General features: G+C 37.8%; 2 protein-coding genes across 8 annotated transcripts in view; one reads left to right on the top strand and one right to left on the bottom strand.

Moving 5' to 3' along the window:
* Positions 1–13,757, top strand: part of CTTN (cortactin) — a 34,220-nt gene extending 20,463 nt beyond the window's left edge. For all 4 annotated transcript variants that reach the window (XM_034417319.3, XM_034417317.3, XM_087877457.1 and 1 more), the window contains 7 exons: positions 621–676; positions 2,094–2,163; positions 4,398–4,546; positions 8,696–8,785; positions 9,808–9,991; positions 10,434–10,502; positions 12,043–13,757. In XM_034417319.3, coding sequence (XP_034273210.2) covers positions 621–676; positions 2,094–2,163; positions 4,398–4,546; positions 8,696–8,785; positions 9,808–9,991; positions 10,434–10,502; positions 12,043–12,179 — 755 coding nt within the window. In that variant the 3' untranslated portion in view covers positions 12,180–13,757. The remainder of the gene's footprint in view (positions 1–620; positions 677–2,093; positions 2,164–4,397; positions 4,547–8,695; positions 8,786–9,807; positions 9,992–10,433; positions 10,503–12,042) is intronic.
* A 3,555-nt stretch (positions 13,758–17,312) lies between these two features.
* Positions 17,313–24,421, bottom strand: part of SHANK2 (SH3 and multiple ankyrin repeat domains 2) — a 373,648-nt gene continuing 366,539 nt past the window's right edge. For all 4 annotated transcript variants that reach the window (XM_060687619.2, XM_034417321.3, XM_034417322.3 and 1 more), the window contains one exon: positions 17,313–23,018. In XM_060687619.2, coding sequence (XP_060543602.2) covers positions 22,445–23,018 — 574 coding nt within the window. In that variant the 3' untranslated portion in view covers positions 17,313–22,444. The remainder of the gene's footprint in view (positions 23,019–24,421) is intronic.

Genomic DNA, 24,421 nt, shown 5'->3' with positions numbered 1-24,421 from the left:
CTCACAAAAATGTGTATCTATGTAATATATATGTGCATTGCGTCTGTCTGTAAAATAAGTCAAAGTAAGCAGGAGATAAAATATATTAATAATCTTGATTCATCCTTGTGATTTTTACTACTGTATGTCCAGCACAAACATGTTTGTCCAGCATTTAAATGTATTGTTGTTGGCAATCTTTAAAAACATAACATGGCCATTATTTTTAAATCCTTAAGACATTCACAGTACTTGTCCTTTTTAAGTAAACAGCACGTAATGCCTTGAAATAGTGGCCTTCACGAAGAGGCAGAATGTCTGACTTCAGTCTCTCCTCTGACAATTGCTCAAGGCTGCATTGTGGAGGTGGCCTGAGGCCGGGGTCTTGAGGGAGAGCACCTCTTTCTTTGCTCGGATCTGATTTCATTTCAGCCAATGGATGTGGAAGCATGCTTTAGCCTGCTGTCACTTGCATACCTGGCAATGCTTTGGGGCCCTTAGAATATATACCCTTCCTTTTGCATCTACTTATTTTGTATTTTGGCTTGGCTGCAGTCACTGAGTACTTTGTGCATGAACATCCTTTTGGTAGCCATTGAGAGAAAAGCATTTACAATAAATCATTTTTGTTCTGCTTTTAGATTATTCTAAAGGATTTGGTGGAAAGTATGGTGTCCAGAAAGATCGGATGGACAAGGTATTGAATTAAATGAGTTATGGGGTTAGAATTCTCCACTAACACTAAAAATCATTCCACTGTCATAAAGGGTACTTTCTCTGAAGACATTCTTGTCTTGTTAAATAGGACTCTGCAGTCCACAGAAAAGATTGCAAAGAACTGCTCCAGACCTCACATAGGACCAGCTCCTCTCTTCTGTTCAATAAATCATGCAGGTTTTTTAAAAAAGTTCCTGTGTTCAAAACTGGGGGGAGAGGGGGGGAGATACAGCAGCTTTAATAAACCAACTTATTATAGTAACCTATATTTAATTCAGACCACAAAGCAGCAAACCTTTTAGGTATATATGTAAGAATGAAAAAAGATGAGCTGCTTTAATGAGTAGAATTCATGCAAACCAGAGCAATTTCCTGCTTATCAATAAAGCAGCCCAAAGTTGCTCTGGTTTTGCATGAATTCTGAACCCTGGCGTGTTAATTTTGAAACATGCACAGCTGTTTTATACAGATTATTAAGATTTTTGCTTTATAACAGAAGCCTAGACAATTTAGTGCAAGTGTGAAAAGAAAAGGAACAATTGGCTAGTAGGAATCATAGAATGTTATGGTTGGAATAGTCCTAGAACTAAGGAGAAATTTCCTAACTGTGAGAACAATTAACCAGTGGAACAGGTTGCCTTCAGAAATTGTAGGTGTTCCATTACAAGAGGCTTTTAAGAAGAGACTGGTTAGCCATTTGTCTGGGATGGTATAGGGCAGGGGTGAAATCCAGCAGGTTCTGACAGATTCTGGAGAACTAGTAGCGGAAATTTTGAGTAGTTTGGAGAACTGGCAAATACCATCTCTGGCTGGCCCCAGAATTGGGGGGAATGGAGATTTTGCAATATCCTTCTCCCAGGAGTGGGAAAGGAATGGGGGTTTTGTAGTATCCTTCCCCTGCCACGCCCACCAAGCCACACCATGCCCACCAAGCCACGCCCACAGAACTGGTAGTAAAAAAAAAATGGATTTCACCACTGGTATAGGGTCTCTTGCTGGAGCAGGGGGTTGGAGAAGAAAACCTCTAAGGTCCCTTCCAACTCTTATTCTGTTTTGTGTGTGCGTATACAGTATGAACACATTGCAGTTTTAGTGCAGCTTTCCCAGTTAAGAGGAAGATTAAAATTGAAAAATCTTTCTGTCTTATATAAATTCATTTCAGAATATCTGAGAAGAACTTGTGTATCTGAGTTACTTATGATGTGGAAGTAAATGTAGTTTGCCTAAGGAATTTATTTTTGTTCCTTTATGTCAGTGTTTCTCACCCTTAGTAACTTTAAGGTATGTGAACTTCAAATTCTAAAATTCTCCAGCCAGCAAGTAAGTTGGAGTTAAAGTTGCCAATGTTGAGGAACAGGGCTTTACATGAACTGGTTTCCATTTCCTTGTATTGATAGAATGCATCATCTTTTGAAGATATTGAAAAATTGTCTTCAACATACCAGAAGACCAAACCAGTAGAAGCTGGTAAGATCCCCCCTTTCATGCTTTTTTTAACTATATAGTTGAGTTTCCTTTAACATCTTAAAAATCTCAGGGCTCTCATTATATCAGCAAAGAGCTGCTAACAAGTCTTGAAATGTCTAGCTTTTAAAGCGTGGGTGAAAAAAACAGAAGTCAAGTAGCCATCTAAGAGCTGAAGAAGCTTCTTGGATGAGAAGCAAAACATCTTCAAAGAAAAAACAGAAAGCCCGGTTGGAAAAGCACCTTTGGGATAGCCATCTAATATAGCCATGATGGCAAACCTATGGCCCACATGCCCAAAGTGGCACGTGAAGCCATCACCCGGCACGCACAGCCTTGCCTGTTTGTCTTTCAGGTTTCTGGCGTGCATATGCGCACAATGATCAGCTGTCCTTCGCGTGAAAACCAGCCTGCGTATGCATGCTGGCCAGCTGATTGTTGTATGTGCATGCGTGCTAGAACCCAAAAGTTCGGCTTTTCCGCAGCGCAATCTCTTTGTGCGCTCAGCAGTGCCAAAAACCAGCCAGCTACTCATCGGGCGTGCATGCACGCTAGAACCCAGAAATTTGGCTTTTTCAGAGCGTGGTCCCCACGAACGTGCTCATACACGTGCGACACTTCCGTGCGACCTTTTCGGCACCGAGTTCGCCATCACTGTAATATAGCAATAGCACTTAGACTTATACACCGCTTGATAGTGCTTTACAGCCCTCTCTAAGTGGTTTACAGAGTCAGCATATTGCCCCCAACAATCTGGGTCCTCATTTTACCCACCTCGGAAGGATGGAAGGCTGTGTCAACTTTGAGCCCGGTGAGATTTGAACTGCCAAATTGCAGGCAGCAGCCAGCCAGCAGAAATATCCTGCAGTACTGCACTCTAACCACTGCACCACCACGGCTTTTGTTTTCTGCCTACAATCCTTAGAGAGCAGGGCTATTATTTAAACCGAATGTGTGAACCTATCTTTAGTCATATATTTGGAGCTACCTTTCATTTCCTAATTTAAATCAGTAAGACTAGACAATCCGTGACCCTTTGGGGAGTATCTTTATCTTTGCCTAAACAAAGAAAATAAAATGACCATGGGCAAAAAATCAGTGGGGTGGCCATTGACTTTGACTTCCTGTTTGGCTTCCCCCCATTGAATTTCCTTGTGAGAAGTTGGCAATGAGCATCAGAAATCTCCCTCCTCTCCCCTCCCTTTCCCAACAGGCAGGGGAGGGGAGGGAAGTAAGAGATTGGACTAGTGGCCAGGAAGCTGTCATGGAAAATGGGGATCACATCAGGGTGAAATGCTCCCGGTTCGGACCGGATCACCCGATCCGGTAGCGATGGCGGCGGGTGGTTTGGAGAACCAGTAGCAAAAATCCCTGCCCCCCCCCCATGCCCAGCTGAGCCACACGATTATCAGAGGCTTTTTTTTTCTTTTAAAAGCATTTTTTCTACAACCTCTTCCGACAAAAAAATGCTTTTAAACTTTTTTTAAAAAAAGCCTCTGACGATCGTGCGGCTCAGCTGGGATCCTCAGAGGCTTTTCAAAGCATTTTTTTCTGCAACCTCTTTGGCCAAAAGATGGTAAAAAAAAATGCTTTAAAAAGTCTCTGACAATCCCAGCTGAGTTGCCTGATCGTCAGAGAGGCTTTTCAAAGCATTTTTTTTCTGCAATCTCTTCGGCCGAAGAGGTTGTAAAAAAAATGCTTTGAAAAGTTAAAAAAAAAAAAAAAAAGTTGGCCACGCCCACCCAGTCACATTACCCCCCCCCACCAAGCCACACCCACAGAACCGGTAGTAACAAAATTTACATTTCACCCCTGGATCACATGACTGCAAAAGCGCAGTGGTGGTACTGAAACAGCAGCTATGAAGCAGCCACAATTTCTCCAAATTTGAGAATAATGACTCCCAGAAGTCTGCAGAATAGCCTCTTTGAGGTACCTTTGTTGACAAAGTTTCACCCACTTGAAGGTTGCAAAGTATCAAACAGACCCAAGCACTTTAGTTTCGGCATTTCAGCTGATGCATGTTTTGTGGCAGATGTTTCTATCAGGAAGTTGAATGAGTTACTCTCCTTAACACCTTGTGATCTTTTATAAGCACAAATAATTTGTAGTCTGACCAGTACACTAAATAATTAGTCTGGAGTTTGAGAGCAAATGATTGGGAATTGTTTCTGAAGATTTGTGAGGGGAAAAAATGGCTTATCGGATAATCGTTTTCCTGTTGTGGACCATTACAGCAAATGCCAAAACGAGCAACATCAGAGCTAACTTTGAAAATCTAGCTAAGGATAAAGAACAAGAAGACAGAAGAAAGGCGGAAATTGAAAGAGCTCAAAGGATGGCGAAGGACAAGGAGGAACAAGAAGAAGCTAGGAGGACACTCGAAGTTGGTGAAATTCATACTTTTGTCTTTCTATCTCACAATCCCTTCTGCTCTTCCCATCTCCTCCTGACTTTGGTTGCACCATTGCAAGTGTAGATTCTGAGTGAGAGTAAAATCAAGATCAGTATGTATGTGTCAGCTTTCTTTAAAAGCTCCCTTAGGTAACTAAGTAGTAATCATTCTAAGACTCTTAAATTATGGATTGTAAAAGAGTTACGAGAATACAGGTAGTCCTTGAATTACAATCATACGTTTAGTGACCGTTTGAAGTTAACAGTGGCACACCTACAATCATTGCAGCATCCCCATAATCAGGTGATCAAATTCAGTTGCTTGGCAACTGACATGTATTTATGACCTTTGCAGTGCCTCGGGGTCATGTGATAACCATTTGTGACCTTCTCAGATGGCTTCCAATAAGCAAAGTCAGTGGGGGAAACTAGATTCGTTTACTGTGTTTTCCCGAAAATAAGACCCTGTCTTATATTTTTTTTGAACCCTGAAATAAGCGCTTGGCCTTATTTTTGGGGATGTCTTATTTTGGGGTGCGTGGAACAAGACGGGGATCCTCTTGCTGTCTTACCTGATTTCCAGCTGTCTTCCTAACACTAACCAGAGGAAATGGCAGGGACCAGCTGCGCATGCGGTTAAATATTTTCAGGGAGGGCTTATTTTCAGGGAAACACGGTAATAACCACATGATTCACTTAACAACTGTAGAGATTCACTTAACAACTGTTGTAAAAAAGCTGTAAAACGGGACAAATCTCAACAGCTGCCTTGCTTAGCAACAAAAATGGGCTCAATTGTGGTTGTAAGTCAAGGATTACCTGTAGTTGTTTTCTAAGGAGCCACATAACTTGATACCTGTTGCAGTATAAATCATATAAAATACACTGCTCAAAAAAATAAAGGGAACACAAGCAGAAGACATCCGAGATCTGAACGAATGAAATAGCCTTATTAAATACTTTGTTTGTTACATACAGTAGTTTTGTGTTCCCTTTAGTTGTTTGAGCAGTGTATGTGAAGAACAAAGTATTTAATAAGGCTATTTCATTCATTTAGATTTCGGATGTCTTCTGCTTGTGTTCCCTTTATTTTTTTGAGCAGTATATAAGAAATTGTCACTCTATGCCAGAGGCGTCAAACTGGATTTCTTTGAGGGCCGGATCAGCATTGTAGTTCTCCTCCATGGGCTGGCGGGGGGTGGGGGTGGAGGGGGAGACGGGACGGATACCTCCTGCAGCACTTTGCCGGCCAAAATGAGGTGGGGGGGGCACGTACCCTGTTTTGTCTGCCAGTGTCTGCCACGGGCCAGTCATTTGCTATTTCTAGGCCGGCCCTGTGGGCCAGATGTAAGCACCCCGTGGCCCAGATCTGGCCCACTGGCCTTGAGTTTGACAGCCCTGCTCTATGCAGATGCAGGATAAATAAAAGACCAGCAGTATCTGTAGAGCCACAACTGGTATCACAGACCAATTGCCAGCTTTCCAAATATGATATTTAGGATAAATTCAATCAGAGATGCTGTTTCATGTTAGATAAATTAACACTTGTTTTTGCTTGAATCTCATGTAAATGGTATAATAGCCCTTTGTTAAATTACACTTTTATATGGAGGAGAATTTTACAGTAACATCTTGAGAGGGGAGCCTTTGTGGTGCAAGCAATAGATCTGTTCTCTTTCAATAAATGTCTGCCTTTAACGTTGGCCTTTCTATTATGAACAAAGGCAGTTGTACTGCCTCTATTGATAGCATGATCTGTCTTGGAGGCAGATCTGTAGCCTGCGGGAAAGACCTATTCCTTACACTCTAGTTCTAGTGCAGGGGTCCCCAACTCCCGGGATGGACCGGCACCAGGCTGTGGCATGCCAGAAACAGGGCCATGCAAAAAAGTGAAGCCCAATCAGTAGGACGCAGGCAGCATGCAAAACCAAAGTCCTCTCCAGTCTGCGGAAAAATCTCTCTCCATGGAACTGGTCCCTGGTACTGAAAAGGTTGGGAGCCACTGCTCTAGTGACAATTATTTATTTTACGCATTGATTATTTATTTATTTATTTGAATCCTGCCTTTGTTATTTTTACAAACAACCCGAGGCGACAAATGTATCCAGCACACCTTCCCCCTATATTCCCCACAACAACCATGTGAAATGGACTGGGTGAGAAAGAGTGCCTGGCCCAAAGACACCCAGCTGACTTTCATGCCTAGAGCGAGACTTGAACTCACTGTCTCTGGTTTCTAGCCTGGTATCTTAACCACTAGTCCAAACTGGCTATTATATTAAAATTACATTTGTTATATTATTGTCATTAAGATATATACTAATATAATATTATATATTGGATCTTTAGCCACTTTTATATTATTGTACTCCTGTTGAATTCTGTTAAATTGTTGACCTCAACAAGTGTCATAAGACTACATTTCACTGGTAAATTTAAAGAGAAAGATAGGAGAAGTATTTGCTGCATTCTGGTAAAATATGGTTACCAGGAAATGCATTCCTGATAACATTCTGAGGTAGATTTGCCATAAAATATGCAGAGTCTGTTGGAAATTTATTGACGGGAGATGAATGCTATCTTCTCTATAGTAATTTTGGTTCCTGAAAAATAAGACAGCTTATTGTATAAAAATTGGCACTTTTATTTATGTGCTGAGCTGCAGGAAAGTCATTTCAATCAAAGAAATGGAAAAGCAACCTAGTAGTTCCGTGTATGGTTTTAATTATAGATTATTGCTCCTTGATTGCTACCTTATTAGAATGCATTTAAGATATGAAAGGCATCTTAAAGATAATCTGGGAGAAATTGCAAGCAGCCTTTCCCAGTATGGGCTGTCTTGTGCCACCCACACTGTCTCTTTGAGACATTAATGTAAAAAGAAATTCCCTGTCTGCTGAATAATACGTGCGCCCTGTATAATACAATACACAAGTACTCTAATGGCTTAATTTACCTCACACAATCACTGATAAAGATGGAAAATAATAAACCTCAACACTGAGGTCAACAAGGATTTATAGACTTGATTCATAAAATGTTTACATGAATTCATATCTCATGTTTATAGTCTGCCTTCCCACCCAAGAGGTTGTGTCTGTGGGCAGTTTATCAGTATTTAAATATGTGGTGTTCCATGGTGGTTAAAATACAGGTAGTCCTTGACTTATGACCATAAGAGGGACTGGAGGTTCAATTGCTAAACAATATGGTTCTTTATCAAGTGACCAGACCTGATTGTACAACAGTTTTTACCACATTCATTAAGTGAATCACTGCTGTAACTGACATGGTTATTAAGTGAATCACATGGTCATTAAGCAAATCCAGCTTCCCCAGTTGGCTTTGCTTGTCAGCAAAGGGAAGGTGGCCAGTCACAATCACAGCGCAAGATGCGCAGCTCTCGTAAATGTGAGCCAGTTGCCAAGCACCTGAATTGCAGCCCCATGGGTGTTGCAGTGGTTGTAACTTCAAGGCCATCATAACACTGAATCATCATTTATGGAACAGTTGTAAGTCGAGGATTTGTATGAGTTTGAAGTTTGAATTTTGGTTCCCAGCAAAGCAACACAACATCCTAATAATAAAGGAAAAGGTACTCCAAATACAATTACATGTTAATGGAGTCCTCGGAGAAAGGCTGTGATGGAGGAAGAAACGCATGAGCCATCTCATTCCAAGTGACTAAATTGGGATGGAAAACCCTATAATGGCATTTCGTGAGCAACCTAGGCACCTGTAAGAAGCCATGATGATGTCATTGTACAAATAACATAAATTACAATTACCCTCTTCCCCTCACTCCCAACTTGATGATTATAGCCCTCAAGGTGGCATCCGTGCCTCAGTTATTTCTCCTCACCATTGTAGTCCTATCATGAAGAACTGAAAATCACTTGAATCAGTACCCAGGGTGATCATAATCTAAGGTAGTATTTCTTGCTTATTGGTTACCTTCAGTTTTAGTCTTCTGCACCATGAACGCGTATCCTCAAATAACTATGATTAAATTGGACCATCTGCAGCCAGATGGTTTTTCATAATCTACCTAAAAAAATAACTTTTTGTGCATATTGATGTATGTTTAAACTATGTAATAGTTTTTGCAAATCATACCTTATTTTTTCCTTTTTTTGAAAAGGAGAAAGCCAAATCCAAGACACAGAATCCTCCTGAATCTCTAGCTGCACAACCAGAGGAAGAAAAAGTGCCATCAAATGTAATCTACGAGGTTGGTTTGGTTGTTTCAATGTCAGAGTCCTTTTTCCAAAGCATTTTGTGAAGCATATTGATGGCATTCATTCCCTTCTTCCAGTAAAATAATAAACAAAGCAGGTAAATCCATTTTAATAGATTGCCCTGAACCACTGTGAGTTGGAAAAGCTACAATTGTTAGATTAATTTAACTATATAAACCAATCAAAATCTATCTATATCGGGCTTGACTAGTTATACATAACAATATGGTAGAGAAGTCCATAATGTAGGTGGGGGTAAGGTAGGGCGACAACCTTTCCTGAGCCCTCAGATGTGCTGCCAATCAGGTTGGGTGCTCCTGCACAAAACGCACAAGCCATCTTTATTACACTACTGTATAGACTGCCCCCTTTTACAGACTCAAAAAGTATGTTCCGGAAAAGGAGGCATAAATACTGACTAAATAGCTACTAGGCAGCCCAATAACATTTTCCTTCAAGCACTCTGCAGCCCAGCCCTGTTTTGAATGCCTTCCTAAAGATTGAAGGCAGACCCAGAGAAGTCATGTTGTTGTCCCCCCCCCCCCCAATCCATTCACATAGGGTAGGGGTTCTCAGCACATTTTACTACGTCTGAGAGACCCAGTTGGAGACCCTATAAATTTCCCTAAAAGTTTTCTGGTTGGGCCTCTAAGATGTGTCCAAAATGGCCAAACTGTAGTTTTTTAAAGTGACAGAAGGGGGAAAACTCTGGAAAGCAACTTCTGTGTTAAATTACTTTAAAGTTAATAAATGTTACATTCCAGATGCAATCTGAAATAGGTTTTTTGCCCCAGCCTACCCATCACTTTTGGGAATAGTGCAAGGCGCCCTATTCTGGGGTTTTTTGCTTAATAGATCACAATGGATGATGTTCATAATCAAATATTTTCAAGAATGGTGTATTTCAGGGTAAAATATCACCAGAAATATAATGGTCACTTCAGCACCAGCAGCAGGGAACTTCTTGATAAATTCTTCTTGATGTCTTCTGTAATGATTGCTTTTATTTGTGTAGGATGCTGCCTCCTTCGAATCTGGTTATAAAAGTTCCAATGCAAGTCTTCCAAATGTACAAGAGCCAGAACAGGACAGCAAAGCTGAAGAATCTGACTATCAAGAAGCAGTTAGTCAGAGAGAGCCAGCCTATGAATCGGGGACCGTATACGAAGAGGCTGCAGTAGGAAATCAATATCAAGCAGGTTAAACAGCTTCTCTTTTCACTTCTGAATAGCTGGGTGACTCCATGTTGGTCTAGAATGTGCTTACACGGGTCTGGCCAGTATAAAGGAAAACTCAGCATGCTGCCTTAAACTGCTTAGAGGTTAGGGGCAAGATAGAAACATTAAGAAGCAAAATAGGCCGAAAATGAGAAAAAACTCATTTACTGTCAAATTTTTCACTTGGTTGCAGGGCTTGATATAGATGTTAGCAACACAAATATTTGAAAGGAAGCCTCTTCAAGGAGCATGGAACTTAAAGAGTAAATTGTGAGGGTACAGCTTAACTAGCAGTTCCCAATGGGTGCAGTAAAAATGCCAATATTATATGGATTGTACCACTAAGGAGACCTTCATAAATGCCAGACCATGTACAAAGTGGATGATTTGAAAGTCCTGTAGTGAAACGTATTTTTGTCTTTAGATGAAACTGCTTATGAATATGAAAATGATCTTGGAATAACAGCTATAGCCCTATATGATTATCAGGCTGGTAAGTAACACAATAGCTAGTTTTATAGTTCTAGTTTATAACATATTTAGGCTCAGATTTCTACAGAATTCTCTGTATTTGTTCGGTGGACTAGAGGTTCACACTCTTCCAAATAACCTTTTCTAGATTTTCTGAAAAAAATAATAATGGTAAACAACATCACTATTAATGGCACCAGTTGACTTTGGGATTGCTGCTTATATCCTCCTAGGCTACTTGCTAATTGGAACCAAAACAAGGTCTATTTAATTGCTATGTTCATGTCCATTCATCATGCTTTCATTAAGAGCTGCTTCTATAGAATTTTTCTGTAGGTAACCCTCAACAACTATTCATTTAGCAACCATTCAAAGTTAAAACATTGCTGGGAAATGTGACTTGCATCCAGTCCTTGCACTTATGACTGTTGTAGCATCCCCACGTTATCCAAATTTGGCAACCAGCATGTATCTATGATGATTACAGTGACTTGAGGGTCATACCAGCACCATTTGTGACTTTCCCAGCCAGCTTCTGACAAGTAAAGTTTGGGGGGGGGGGAGCTACATTTGCCTAATGACTACACGATTCACTGAACTGCAGTGACTTGCTTAACAATCATGCAAAAAAAGAAAAAAGTTGGGTGTGATTTAACAACAGTCTTGCTTAGCAACGGAAATTCTGGTCCCAATTGTGATCGTAGGTTGAGGATGACCTACAAGAACGAGGTACAGAGTGGGCTCTTCTAGAAGCTGCTATCTAGGTATAAAGTCTCCACCAGGCCTGATGTGTTAATTCAGAAGCTCTGCCTATGCATTATCTGCAGATAAGGCGACTGAGTTAGGAGGAGGACCCACTGCTGAAAATTTTTAGCAAGAGCTATTCTCACTTTTCTGGCTTGTGCGTTTTCTGCTGAGCCTATCAGATAATCTGTGAATGCCAAAAGTGCTTTTTAAACTATAACCTACTTGAAAGGAGGTAATGATAAGCTTTGACTTTCGGGTGCTAGAAAAAACGCCAGAATTTTAAGATGTTTCCAGTCTGTTTCTCAGCACCTGCAATCTGTGAAACACAAATGTATATTTTGGTTGAAAACATGGTTTCCTTTTTGAGCCAAGTCTGTGGAGTCTCTTGGTGTGGGGCTACTCTGTGTCCATAAAGTAGTGCCCACAGAAAGGGGCTTAGCCAGTGGCTACTCCTAAAGTCTGGAATTTCTTCCTAATAGAGGCAAGGCTTGCTCGGTGGGACTTGTTCTCCTGTCCACTATCAAACGACATACTTTTTAATTCACAAAGATCTAGGGTACTATTTTGATCTTTTGCTAGATTCGTTTTCTATCTGGTGGAGATGATTTCCTTTTATTCGGGTGTTTCTCTCTGGGTTTCAATTGTTCAGCTTTAAAATGATTCTGTTCATGCCTTTGTTATTTGATGGTTCATTCTAGGATGGGATGGGAGTTGAAATGTAGGGCAAGGGTATTGAAAAACAAAATCAGCTGACCTAAACCTGAGTTTCAAAGTCCTTATTGCTAAACCTTCTAACATTTCCTTTTTTTCCACAGCTGGGGACGATGAGATTTCCTTTGATCCAGATGATATCATTACCAATATTGAAATGATAGATGATGGCTGGTGGAGAGGAGTCTGCAAAGGCAGATATGGGCTTTTCCCAGCTAATTATGTTGAGCTGAGACAATAGAAACGGATGTCTACCATTTATGCCTTAATACCATGATCATTCATCTGACTTATTACACTACAAATCATGTGGAGCTTTTTTTTGGGAGGGGGGGTGCAGGAGAAGAGATTGAAAGGATCTATTCATACTCCTTTTATATTTAAAATACTTTGCTGATGCTTTTATAAATGTTTTATGGGTCCAGAAATTGCTAATATATTGTGACTCTATGTTGCCCTGCAGCCTGTTATCATACTTTTTAATGCATTTTAAAAAAGAGGTTTTCTTGATTCCTTTTCCAAATTGGTGACGGTGATTGTTCCCCCTGCTAGAGTTTTTAGTTCTCTCTGACAATAGTACATGTTTCATTTGTACTGTACAAATTATATCCAGGTGTTCTTGTACTGAACATGGTCAGTTTTCCAGCTCCCACCTGTTGTATCTAGGTCACATTTCCATTTACTGGGAACATGGCAGGTTTAGATAGAGGAAAATGCTAGCTGGCTTGCAGTTAGTGGCAAACATTCATGGGAAGTTATTCTATATTAATGCCAGAAAGGACCCAGTATAGAAGGCTATGCTTATTTTTCATTCATATTCTGGGAAGTACACAGTCCAGTCAAAAACTCAATTGAACTTTACCAGAAGTTCTGATAAGGAGCTGATGCAAGCCTCATCTGGCTTTGCGATGTAAATTTTGTTTATGCTGCTCTTTCTCTCATGCACCTAGAACACTGTGAAATTTTTGTTCTTGGAGATGTAGAAGTTTCCATTACATGCCCTCTCTAGCTCTCTCAGCCTGTCACCTTGATGATCAAACAGGCAGGATATGCAGCACTAATTCCAGTTTGTATGATTTGCAAAGAGGACAATGGGATGAGATGGCTTCCTATATAGTAAATCTGTTTTTGGCTATATTTCTCTAAAGGAATATTGCTCTTAAGAGTATGTTAAAACCTTGGAGGAAATTGCTATTTTTAAACAATGTAGACGACTCATTTTACATATTCAGCTCTGACTGCCAGTAACACTCAAGCAAACTGTAAAGATCTCTCTGTCTTTTGCCAAATGTAATCCTGAATTTCTTGCCATAACGCCTGTAAAATAAATTGAGAATTAATTACTGATTTTAACCACATAAGCATCCCTACCAAAGACAGCATACAGTATATGTGTCTTCAGTGTTTCTTGTTCATTTCTGTTTGGGAAGAGAAATTCAGGGATAAATCGGTCAAGGAAAGAAGTGAATGAAAAAAAGACTAGCAATTAAGTTCAATAAAGTATAAAAAAATATTTCTATTGAATGGTAACATGCAGTGTATCTAAGGAAATATGGAATGTAGAGAGAAGTGATCTTGGATGGGATTGGCTACTTAGACAATCTCTTAAGAAGAATGTATGTAATGTTTATTTTCTATTATCTTCCCTACCCGTTCCTTGCTTTCTCATAATTACATTTATAATAGTATGTTAAGTGGGCATGGATTTTATATGCAGTTTTAGCTTATTCAGTTTGCATAGGACAGCAACTAGGATATATGATTCCTGTTTTTCTTTTTTTTTGTAAATTAAATATTCAAATAAACTTTTGGAACCATTTTCCCAGGATATTTTTGTGTCAAACTGAATGTTAACATATTGCCTTCTGCAGGGTGAAATGCCTTGTACCTTTTATCTTCAGTTACTGAAGCGGAGTCCCAGTGGGAAAAACCTGACAAGGATATTCTTGCCCTGGTTTTTAAATTATCTGTCACCGAAAGGAGCATCTTCTTGCACCAATTATTCCAAGAGAGTAGTTGATTCAGTAGTCCTGTGCATTGGGGACAAATATAAAGTAGAAGCCAGCCCCTCTTGTAATTTGTGGAACAGTCCCAAAGAGAGAAGAGGTGGAAATGTTTGTTGGAGGACTGGTCTCTTCAAAATTCTGGTGGTTTTAATGTGTTCTGAAAATAGGAGTTTCTTGGATAGCAGAAGGGGAAAAATTGTTTATTGAATGCAGGTAGTCCTTGTCTTACAACCACTTATTTAATGACTGTTGGGGTTATAATAACACTGAAAAAAGTGACTTGCAACCAGTTCTCACTTATGACAGTTGCAGCATCCACACAGTCACATGATCAGACTTTGAGTGCTTTGCAAGTAGCATGTATTTATGATGGTTGCAATGTCCCAGGATCCCAGGAGTGTCATTTGCAACCTTCCTAGTGAGCTTTTGACAACCAAAATGAATGGGGGAAGCCAGATTTGCTTGACTGCAAATTCCTTGCTTGACTTTCACTTTCACTGTAGTGCTTCACTTAACAACCATGACAAAAAAGTTGCAACATAGGGCACGACTCCCATAACAACTGCCTTGCTTAGCAACAGAAATTTTGGGTTCAATTATGGTATTACATCAAGGGCTGTAGTTGTCTATACACTAAAAAGCAAACCAGTTGAGTATGAAATAACATCCTGAATCATTGACTTGAGAATGGGCAGCTATAGAAATCGAATGAATAACTAAACAAGACCAACCACATGCCACACCTGCCATACATCAAAAACATTTTGGAAGCTGTAGAACGCATCCAGAATATGTAATCCAGAACGTAACTGGCTGTATTTAGGTTTAGGTTTAGGTTTTATTGAATTTGTATACCGCCCTACTCCCGAAGGACTCAGGGCGGTGAACAGGCACAGGATAAAATACAGAAATACAAAAGTTAAAAATTTAAAACCAAATTAAATAATTTGGCCCACGACAATTTAAAATCCTGTCGTGTTGCAGGAATTTGTTCCATAATTTGAAAGTATCATTGTTACCTAGACTTGACGGCTCATGCGTGGAATTTAATCAGCTGTGTTATGCCTGACACAGTTCCAGTTGGAATCAGAAGCTATTTGGAAATCAGAATTATATACTGTAAAATGCTAGTCGTCTTTGAAGCCAGGTGCTGCTTCTAGGCTACTCAATGGGAATGGCTGGGACAATATGCAAGAGAAATGGTAAAAAATGAAGATCCTTGCTAGCTTTTTTTCTCATCAAGGATTCTAAGTACATGCTTGGTTGATAATTGTAGGAAGGGTGGCCACAATCTCTTGGAGTATACACTTATTTCTAAGGGTAAACAGACACACTAATCAGATTATTTTGTCTGTGTTGGCTTTCCAGAAAGAACAAAACTATTAATCCCCAAAATATACTCCAAAGAGCATACAATTCCAAAGTACGTATTTTATGCCACTTAAAATTATGAACTAAGATGAAGAAACTAACAATTCTCCAAAATAATTGAAGAAACTCCCTCTGGTGTTTGAGTTCTGCTACAATCGCTTGTTCATCTGGACAAATAGAATACAATCATGAACATTTCAGTACTCTGAAGATAAATTAGGACGTGTCTTGCTTGCAGTTTTCTGCATCAGGGTACATTGGAATAACTTTTAAAGTACAATCAATTGAAAAAGATTTCTCTGCTGACTTGGACAAAGCCCTGCTTCATACCACTAGTTCATTGAAATAGCCGACCTAAACTGTACATTGCTGGCTTGCTTCATCTGACAATATCCTTTCGGATTCATGAAAAATGTTCACTTCATTAATTCCACAAAAAATATGTCCTGCTGCTAAGCAAGGATGTGGTTTTAGGTTGAAGGTGAGGCTTGGAGTTCCCATTTGTGAATTTTCTACCCTCCTGAACAGAACCTCACTAGTAGATTTCAGTGTTCTAGCAAAGACCCAAAGTCTTGCAAAGCTGAAATATGTGGATTTTTGCATATAACTTCCACCTATTTAATATCTCACAAGCCTGTTTTGATAAGCAAATTACAAATTAAAACATTTATCTAGACCAGTGTTTGTCAACCTCGGGCAGGCCAGCTGGGGAATTCTGGGAGTTGAAGTCCGCATATCTTCACCTGCCCGAGGTTGACAAACACTGGTCTAGACAGATCTATTCACCGATTTAAGTTGCAGATTTATAATAACATGCTCAACTTGCCAATACAGGTAGTTCTCAATTTACAAGAGTTTGTTTAGTGACTGTTCAAAGTTACAATGGCACTGAAAAAACTGACTTGACCGTTTTTCACACAACCATTGCAGCATCCTTATTGTCACGTGATTAAAATTCAGATGCTTGGCAACTGGTTCATATTTATGATGGTTGCAGTGTCCCGGGGTCATGTGACCACCTTTTGCGACCTTCTAACAAGCAAAGTCAATGGGGGAGCCAGATTCACTTAGCAACCGTGTTATTAACTGCAGTGATTCACTTAACAACTGTGGCAAGAAAGGTCATAAAATGGGGCAAAACTCACTTAACAAATCTCTCTCTTAACAACAGAAATTGGGTTCAATTATGGTCATAAGTCAAGGACTGCCTGTAATTTTTAAGTCCCACCATACATTCTACTTCCCTAACGTTATTAGGGCTGTAGCATTAAATAACTTCATTAAGTACATGTTTTAAAAAAATAATAAGACAACTACATAAAATAGAAAAAGGTTTCTCAAGAAACACAGTATCTTTATATACATTGCATCGGAATACATTCTTCAGCTAATGCAATTAAGAGTGCATATAATTAATTAAGGCAGCATTTTTCAAACTTGGTACCTTTAAGATGCTGGTTGGGGAATTCTGGGAGTTGAAATTTACTCATTTCAAAATTACCAAATTTAAAAAACAATGATCTATGGCTTGGTACATGACAAACAAACTATTGTATTTCTATCATCAAAGTACATAAATTAGGCCATGCACACTGCAGGGTGTAAATATCATTTATTAATGTGAACACCTATATATTTACTGAAATTAAAATGCTTTGATGATTTATCAAATCACTGTTTTAATACTGAAAACAAAGCTTTTTCCAAACATGAAACAATCTGGACCTTTTTCTAAAGATGTTCACTGATAGAATCAGTTGATAAAAAAGAACAAGGTGCTATTACTATGATGCACTGATGCTAAATTGGCCCTTCGAATTAAAAAGTACATTTTTGTTACATTATTTCTTACAGTTCAGTTCAAAACACCTGAGAGTTACACTGGGTACTTTGGTTTGTTTTTCCTGTTATATCCGTATACAACTTAAGGCACTGCTTTTGACAACCCTCTTGACATAAGTCTTGTCCTCTTGAAAGAGAAGAACTAGAAGAAACAATTTGTTTAAATCAGGTTTATTTCAGGAAAGTTATTAAATTTGAAGTGCACATAGCCCTGATGGTTTCGGAGTAGGGAAGCTGTGGATATTTGTAAAAAAAAAAAAAAAAAATCAGTGAAAGTATATCTCTAGCTATATAAAGATAACAATATCTCTCAGTGGTAAGGATAACTGAATCAAATTAAACAGTAACACAAAAGAAGATATGCAGATCTCGTCTGTTATTTCAGTTATTCAAATGTACTGAAAAACTACTTGGAAAGGATGTTAAACTCAAAATAAATCAAAGCTCCTCTGTTCATGGAAACAGATACAACTAAAGGATCTCCTGACAGGATCATTTAGCACAGAAACCATTTAGAACTGGAGAAAAGATTGGATAATTGTAAAAATTAAATATGCCCTTACAGTTGGAAAGAAATTTGAAGGCTTGCTTTAAACAGAACCTAAATTACCTACAAACCAGATGTGTAACTTATTTTCATTACAAAATCCTAGCAGCAAGTACAGCCTTAATAAGAACATCATTTTCACACAGATAAGTAAGCCCATCTGTCAAAAGATAATTGCAAAGAAGGGGAGCAGGAATTAGATCCATTCAGTCTTGTAGAAATATATTATGCTTGCATGCAGAGAAGCAGCTGATCAAATTGGTTAATTTTAATAGCTTTCAGGCAATGCTTTCTTTCCCAAACTAGAGACGATGACTATCAGAGGGAGCCATCTCTGCTGGTGATACACTGGTAGTATCCATTATTATTGGTTAGGCTTATAAATGAAATACATTTTAAAGGAATAAAAATTCTGGATCCAGATCTTTTTTTCCTCCTTTAACCTTTTCTTTCAATCAATGTTTCACCAGTTCACTATATTAATGATCACTTGAAATGATGATAATCCTTTCAGAAGTTCAGAATCCTTCTATTGAAACTTTTTCTGATAAAACAAGAAAACAAATCAGTCCAAGATATATAAATGTTTTCTATCATGTACTTTATAATGCATTTCTAATTCTGGAATAGGAATTCATTCCGGACCAATTTCAGAGGTCTTTAACTCTAAATTCCATGGAAATCACAGATAAGCTTTTAAAAAATAAAGAACTTTAAACAGTTTAATGTTAAGTGGAAAGTTTGGCAACTCTTTTTAGAAATAAAAAAATTCAGACTGGATTTGCTCTTTGTAATCAGAATCACAACCTTAGTGCAATATGATATTTATTTCTTACAGTAATTTTGGTTGCCATACAAGAGTAGTAAGGATTAGGGAAAGTGCAAGTTACAGGAGCTTGATTTGTTTTAATCAATTGGAAATTAGAGGAATTAAAGCACAAAAAATTACAGCAACATAGATAACGTGAACATAGTTGTTTCACAAACCATAGCAAAAACATTACTCTCTAAAAAAAGAAAAAAAAAGATGTAATGAGAAAATTATCATTATTTTAGGCTCATACACAGAGTCATTGCCAGATCAACTGGATAATGCTTATTTGTAAAGGAACTCAGAAAAATCACTTTTATTAACTTAGGTACCACAAAGAGCTAGCTTCTGTGATATGTAAATTCTGTAAATCAACAGTCACATATAGTCATTTTATAATATATGAATCAAAACTAGACACCTAGGGAAAGGAGTCTGTGTAGTTATACACAATTTACATCTTGTGTGATTTTGGTATTGTATACACAAATATTACAGAAACTAAGCATGTAAATGCAATTTATTAAATTACAGTATATAAACAAAAGTTGTTCCTAAAACCTGGAATATCATAACAAGATTATTTTTAATCACTGTATTTTGCACCATCAAAGTAGCATAACATTAAAAGAGCCAATCTGCTCCTGACATTTTCAGTATTGACCAAAATGCTAGGAGATAATTCTGCATCCTTTACTATTGCTTTCTATTATAAAGCCATCAAACAATGCTAAAGACTATTTCAGCTTGCCAAAGGTGTTTTTTCTTGATATAAAGCAATTCCTTGCAGGCCCTATTACTCTAGATCATACAACATTATTTAAAAAATAAATCATTTCATTAGCTCTTTGATGTTTAAAATCTTCTCTAATAATTATATTGTACTCACTATTTAAGTGCCTGAAAAGATACATGGGCAAGAGACCCCTTTTAAGAAAGGGGGTACCATCACCAATAATTTGTTAACAAACATTATATACTAAACAGTAAAATATTATGATTAACAGCAGCTTAAAAGTAATCCCCCCCCTTTTTTTCTCTTGTATCACTTGTCCTAATGCATTTTCTGGCACATTATAGAGGTAACACCAAATGCACTCAAAGAAATAAAAAGGAGCATGGTATTATGGTTTATTTACTGATTTCTGCATTATCACCAAATGGAAGACAATGATGTCAAAATCATCTTACTTTTACACCCTTCCCCTGCCCCTATCAAAAGAAAAATTGTGTTGCTATCAAATATGTGAATATTGTCCTCTAGATACAATATTGTATCAATATTTCAAAATTTTTGCACTAAACTTGATTTTAATTACAAATCCATTTGGAGTATGCAAATGTTGAAAGATATCTGAAAAGGGTCTAAGTGACAATAATTTAAAGGACCAGTTTTAATAGCAGAAGGAGGAGAGGGGGGAGTGACTTTTTTTTTTCCTTTTTAATAATTACCTAAGTATTGTTGATTGTTACCATGTTTGAGGAGACACATCATCTGAAGAAGTTTTAGCAAAGATAGAAAATATAACACAGCTCTGCTGGTTCAGATGCATCCAAATGATATTGATTTAAAAAGGTCAAGACTTAATACTTATTCCACAGAAATAGTAGTAAACCACAAAAGTTTTTTTTTTTTAATTTCTAGCACTGAAGTGGCACAAAGGCTGCCCAGTAGACCAGCCACTTATATTCTTAAAATATTGTGCTTATAAACTATCTGTACAACTATTTAAACTTGCAGTAAAGAAAGGTATTGAAATTGCTGAACTTTATGTACTAATCCTAGGGCTGTTGCGGGCCCCAAATTAGACATTCAGTTATGAGAAAATAAAATTATAATTAGAGATAGGCTGGGACATATTAAAAAATGAACTGAGATGCCTTCCAATTAAATTATTAAGCAACCTCACACGTACAGGCTAAATTATTCATGACACTGTGAACCAACAACATTGTTACTGTGGATTATTTATGGTGGGAAGAGAGTATTCTAAATTTCATAGAAGCCACCAAATCTGAAAATATACATGTCTGCCAAAAGACCATGCTTTTAAAAATCCACTCAATTTTTTTCGTAAACAGTTCTGAATGTGATTTTGTCTCAACCTTCTCTTTTCTTTAATTCGCAAGCTTAAGTGGGTTCTCCTATAACACAGCAGTTTGTATGGGAAGGAAGCACAGAACAATCCTGTAGTTTAATTTTAAGCAAAACATTATTATTAGGGTGAAACCCTTGATCTCCATTTTTTAGAAAAATTGTCCCTTGCATATATAATAGGTACCTACTGTTTTCATAAAACTACTTCTGTAACATGTACTGTTATTGATATTTTTATTTCATATTTCTCATAGATGCCAGGCAACATCTTCCTAATACGATAAAACAGAAAGATTTACATCCATTTCCATAAGTAAACAGGCTTGTGCCACGCAGATTCATCAACAGCTGGTTTTCTTAAGCAGGAAAAAATAAGCAGGTCAAAGATCCAAAGACCTTGAAGGTGAAGAAACCACCTCTGTGCTGTTACTGTTGACTGCAGCTTGTGCATTGATTTGTGCAACCACATACAAAATTGCAGAAGGAAAATTCACTATTCTTTCTATCATACTAGGGGGATCACAATGGTAATAAAATCCACTATCACACATGATCACTTTGATCCAGCAAAAGTAACCTTTATGTAAAACACAGTTCTTTAAAAACTAAAACTTAACTCTTTTTGGGAAGGCAAATCGTCACTCCCCCACCCCCAAAATCCACACTTGCTGATGCGCTTGTAAAAAGAGAAGACATCTAATCCTGATACCTGTTTCCACCTCAAAGAAAAGGTCTTGTGCAATATTGTCCAAACAACTCAATCTCATATGAGAGAAATTAAAACAGGCTTGATAAATGATTGTTATTTTGAAAATATAACCCTGAATTACTTACCCATCATCCCAGTTCATCACAAAGAAATGTGGAAAAGATCTTAATTGAACTACCATCTTTCTGTGCACAGATATCTTCAATTCCAATTTCTTACAAATATTTTTACTTTTATTTTAGGCAGCTAAGATCTCTTACATAGCTTTCACACATTATACTGCATTATAAATGAAAAAAAAAGCATGCCTAATAACTATCCGGCAATTTGGAAAGGCACTAAACATAAATGGAAAAATAAAATCTTAAAAGTCAAATAACAGAATTACACTGGATGACAAAAACTAATTTCACTTCCAAAGAAATCAACATAATAATTAGCCAAAAACATCTGACATTTTTTTTAAAAATTCTGGCAATGCTGTGAATGTATAGAAGTTTTTCAAAAATCATTAAATACATCATGAAAAAAGTGAATGTTAGCAGAAAAATTAAGTGGCAGAACTAACCAAGAATCAGTTTAGAAAAACTGAAAGGAGAAATTGTCTGACCACAACAATGGGACTGAGTCCAACAATCATATGAAATATTAGTCATATGAAAGCTGATTGCAAAAAGAGCTGGACACGACATGTTCTAGTACATGGAGAAATACTTGTGGGTTTTAATCAAAAAGAGGTGACACATTATTTTTCAAGCAGAAGGGCATTTCTAACAGAAAAACCAATCCATAGATTGAAAAAGGAGTGATTAGTTGTGTGTGTACCAGCAATTAAAGTATAAACTTCTGAGATAATATCAATATGGTCGGAGCTTACAAATTTGGTTTTTTTTAAAGTTCACAATTATTTCCATTCTTCTCTCTTATTTGCCCCATCCATTCTTTAAAATATTTGGTCCCATTAATGTGGATTGACATGGAATTGATTTTGGACATAAGTTTGCAATCTAATGGATGCTTTTTAATTTGGTGCTACTCTTGGGGAGCCAAGGCATTTGGGGTGTTTTGATACCAGCCTATCTCTATTTATAACAAAGGTTTGTGAGGCAAGACCAACCATTCTTATCTGTCCAATAGTTGTTTCAAGGCTCTTTCTATGTTCATTCTGTGACCAACCCTAGTCACTCCAAGGTCTATCAAGTCTTCCTTCTGAAGGTTTGGTAAGTGAGTGCCATCTATTTCATTATCCATAAAGGTCTCTTTATGTTCACCTAAGTTTAAACTTTCCAACCAATCTGCCACATCTGGTTTAGTCCACAGGTGGACAGGTTTAGTTGTAAAAGGCTTATTTGAGATTGGCTGTTGCAATATTGAGGGAGAAGGAGATCTGCTGCGCCCTGTATTCAAAGCAAAGAGGTCTCCGGAAGGAGGCTGGCTGGGTAGGCTATAAACATCAGAAGGAGTCGGAGAAGGAGATGCAGCTGGAACAGCAGCAGTCAGAGGAGCAGGCAGGATGTCTTTACTTATCTCTGTTGGTGAAACCACTGGGCTTGGAGCATGTCTGGCTCCTGATGTCCTACTATCATAGTCTGGGACTCTGCTCTGAAGTGTGATAGGCTGGCTAGTTCCAGGCCGAACGGTAAAAGTGATGGTTGAACTCCGAGTACCTGAGACTGTGCTCATGACCTCTGTGCTCCTGAAATAAAAATGAACGAAAAACATTTTTTAAGTCACAGAATCAATATCATGAACAACTTTTAAAAGTTTTAAAAACTAAAGGCTATTATCTTAAATATACTATTAACATTCTCAGTTTCTGGCCATTAAATGCTTGTCAAACAGAATCAGGCAATAGTTTGTTTAGAGCACGAATGTCACTCGCTGTGTCACGTTGCCGTCACGTGATGTTTTTCTCATTTGTGGAGCTGGGGTGGACGTGGCCTCCGTGTGACGCATCCGGACACCAGTTTGACATGCCTGGTTTAGAGGTTCTTCAGAAACTGAACAATATGACAAAATCACCTAAATTAAATGATACTTTTGTTATTCTAATGTAATTTTTGTTTACTGCGCATGTGTCGTAGGAAGGACTATGACAATATGTATAATATAGCAGCAAGATACAGATTAAGAAGTAATTATAAAAAATATGCCACAAGTTTTGTAAAACATACAGAATAGCAGTAAATTTAAATTTAGCTTGCAATATTGCAGAAAAGCATTGGCATGTTTTTAGAAAGCAAATTCTAATATTTTATACAGTTGAACATTCTGGATATGAAACAGAGAAAACGAGTTTGAAACCTTAAGGTAGTAAAACATATACCGTAGGTGATATGAACAAAATTCAAAAACTGCTTTGGAAGGGGTTGAGAGTACTAAATCAAAAGCCTCTAACAGGGCGAATGGAACCTTTTTTTAAAAAAAAAAAGTGATATAATTTGAGATGACACTGAAGTGAGGGAATTTTCTAAAGACTATTTTTAAAATGTACATGGGAATGCTAGATACTTTGAACAGTAGAATTCAAATATACCTAGAAATGTTAACATCCAAGAAAAATACCAATTAAAAGGAAAATATTATTTATAAATATTATAAGAGTACTGGAAAATGGTAAGATGTAATTGGCATAACCAAAGGGATCTAAAAATATGCCATTTTCTTGTGGAAGAACTAGCATCTTGTTTAATATTGAACAGAATGCTGTTACTAAAATTTAACAAAATGTGGTTCTGCTCCCCATTTAAAGGGAAAGATAACAAGACTGAATGCAAAAACGACAGTGGGATTAAGTTGTTAACTGTCTCTAGGAAAGTGCTTGGCAGAATTCTAACTAAAAGGACACCAGAGGCAAAGATGAGAAAAATCTGGGAAGTTCAAGGGAGATTTATGTTGGGCTACATATTTAATTCAGCAGTCATTGAGAAAATGTATATTTCCTGATTATGATATAAGTGAATAGGTTTGAACCATAAAATAGTTGGAAATGAACACTGATGAATGCAATGAGAACAGGAGACAATGGAAGTAAAGCTTGCATGAAAATAAGCTTAGCAAGTGATCCAACACTGACCAGGGAGCAAGTAAGGATATGTG

The sequence above is a fragment of the Pantherophis guttatus genome, chromosome 1 (assembly GCF_059756535.1).
Source record: "Pantherophis guttatus breed Tessera chromosome 1, ASM5975653v1, whole genome shotgun sequence".
Classification (NCBI taxonomy): domain Eukaryota; kingdom Metazoa; phylum Chordata; class Lepidosauria; order Squamata; family Colubridae; genus Pantherophis; species Pantherophis guttatus.
Note: the sequence above shows the minus strand (reverse complement) of the source record. Positions and strands in the feature narration are given on the sequence as shown.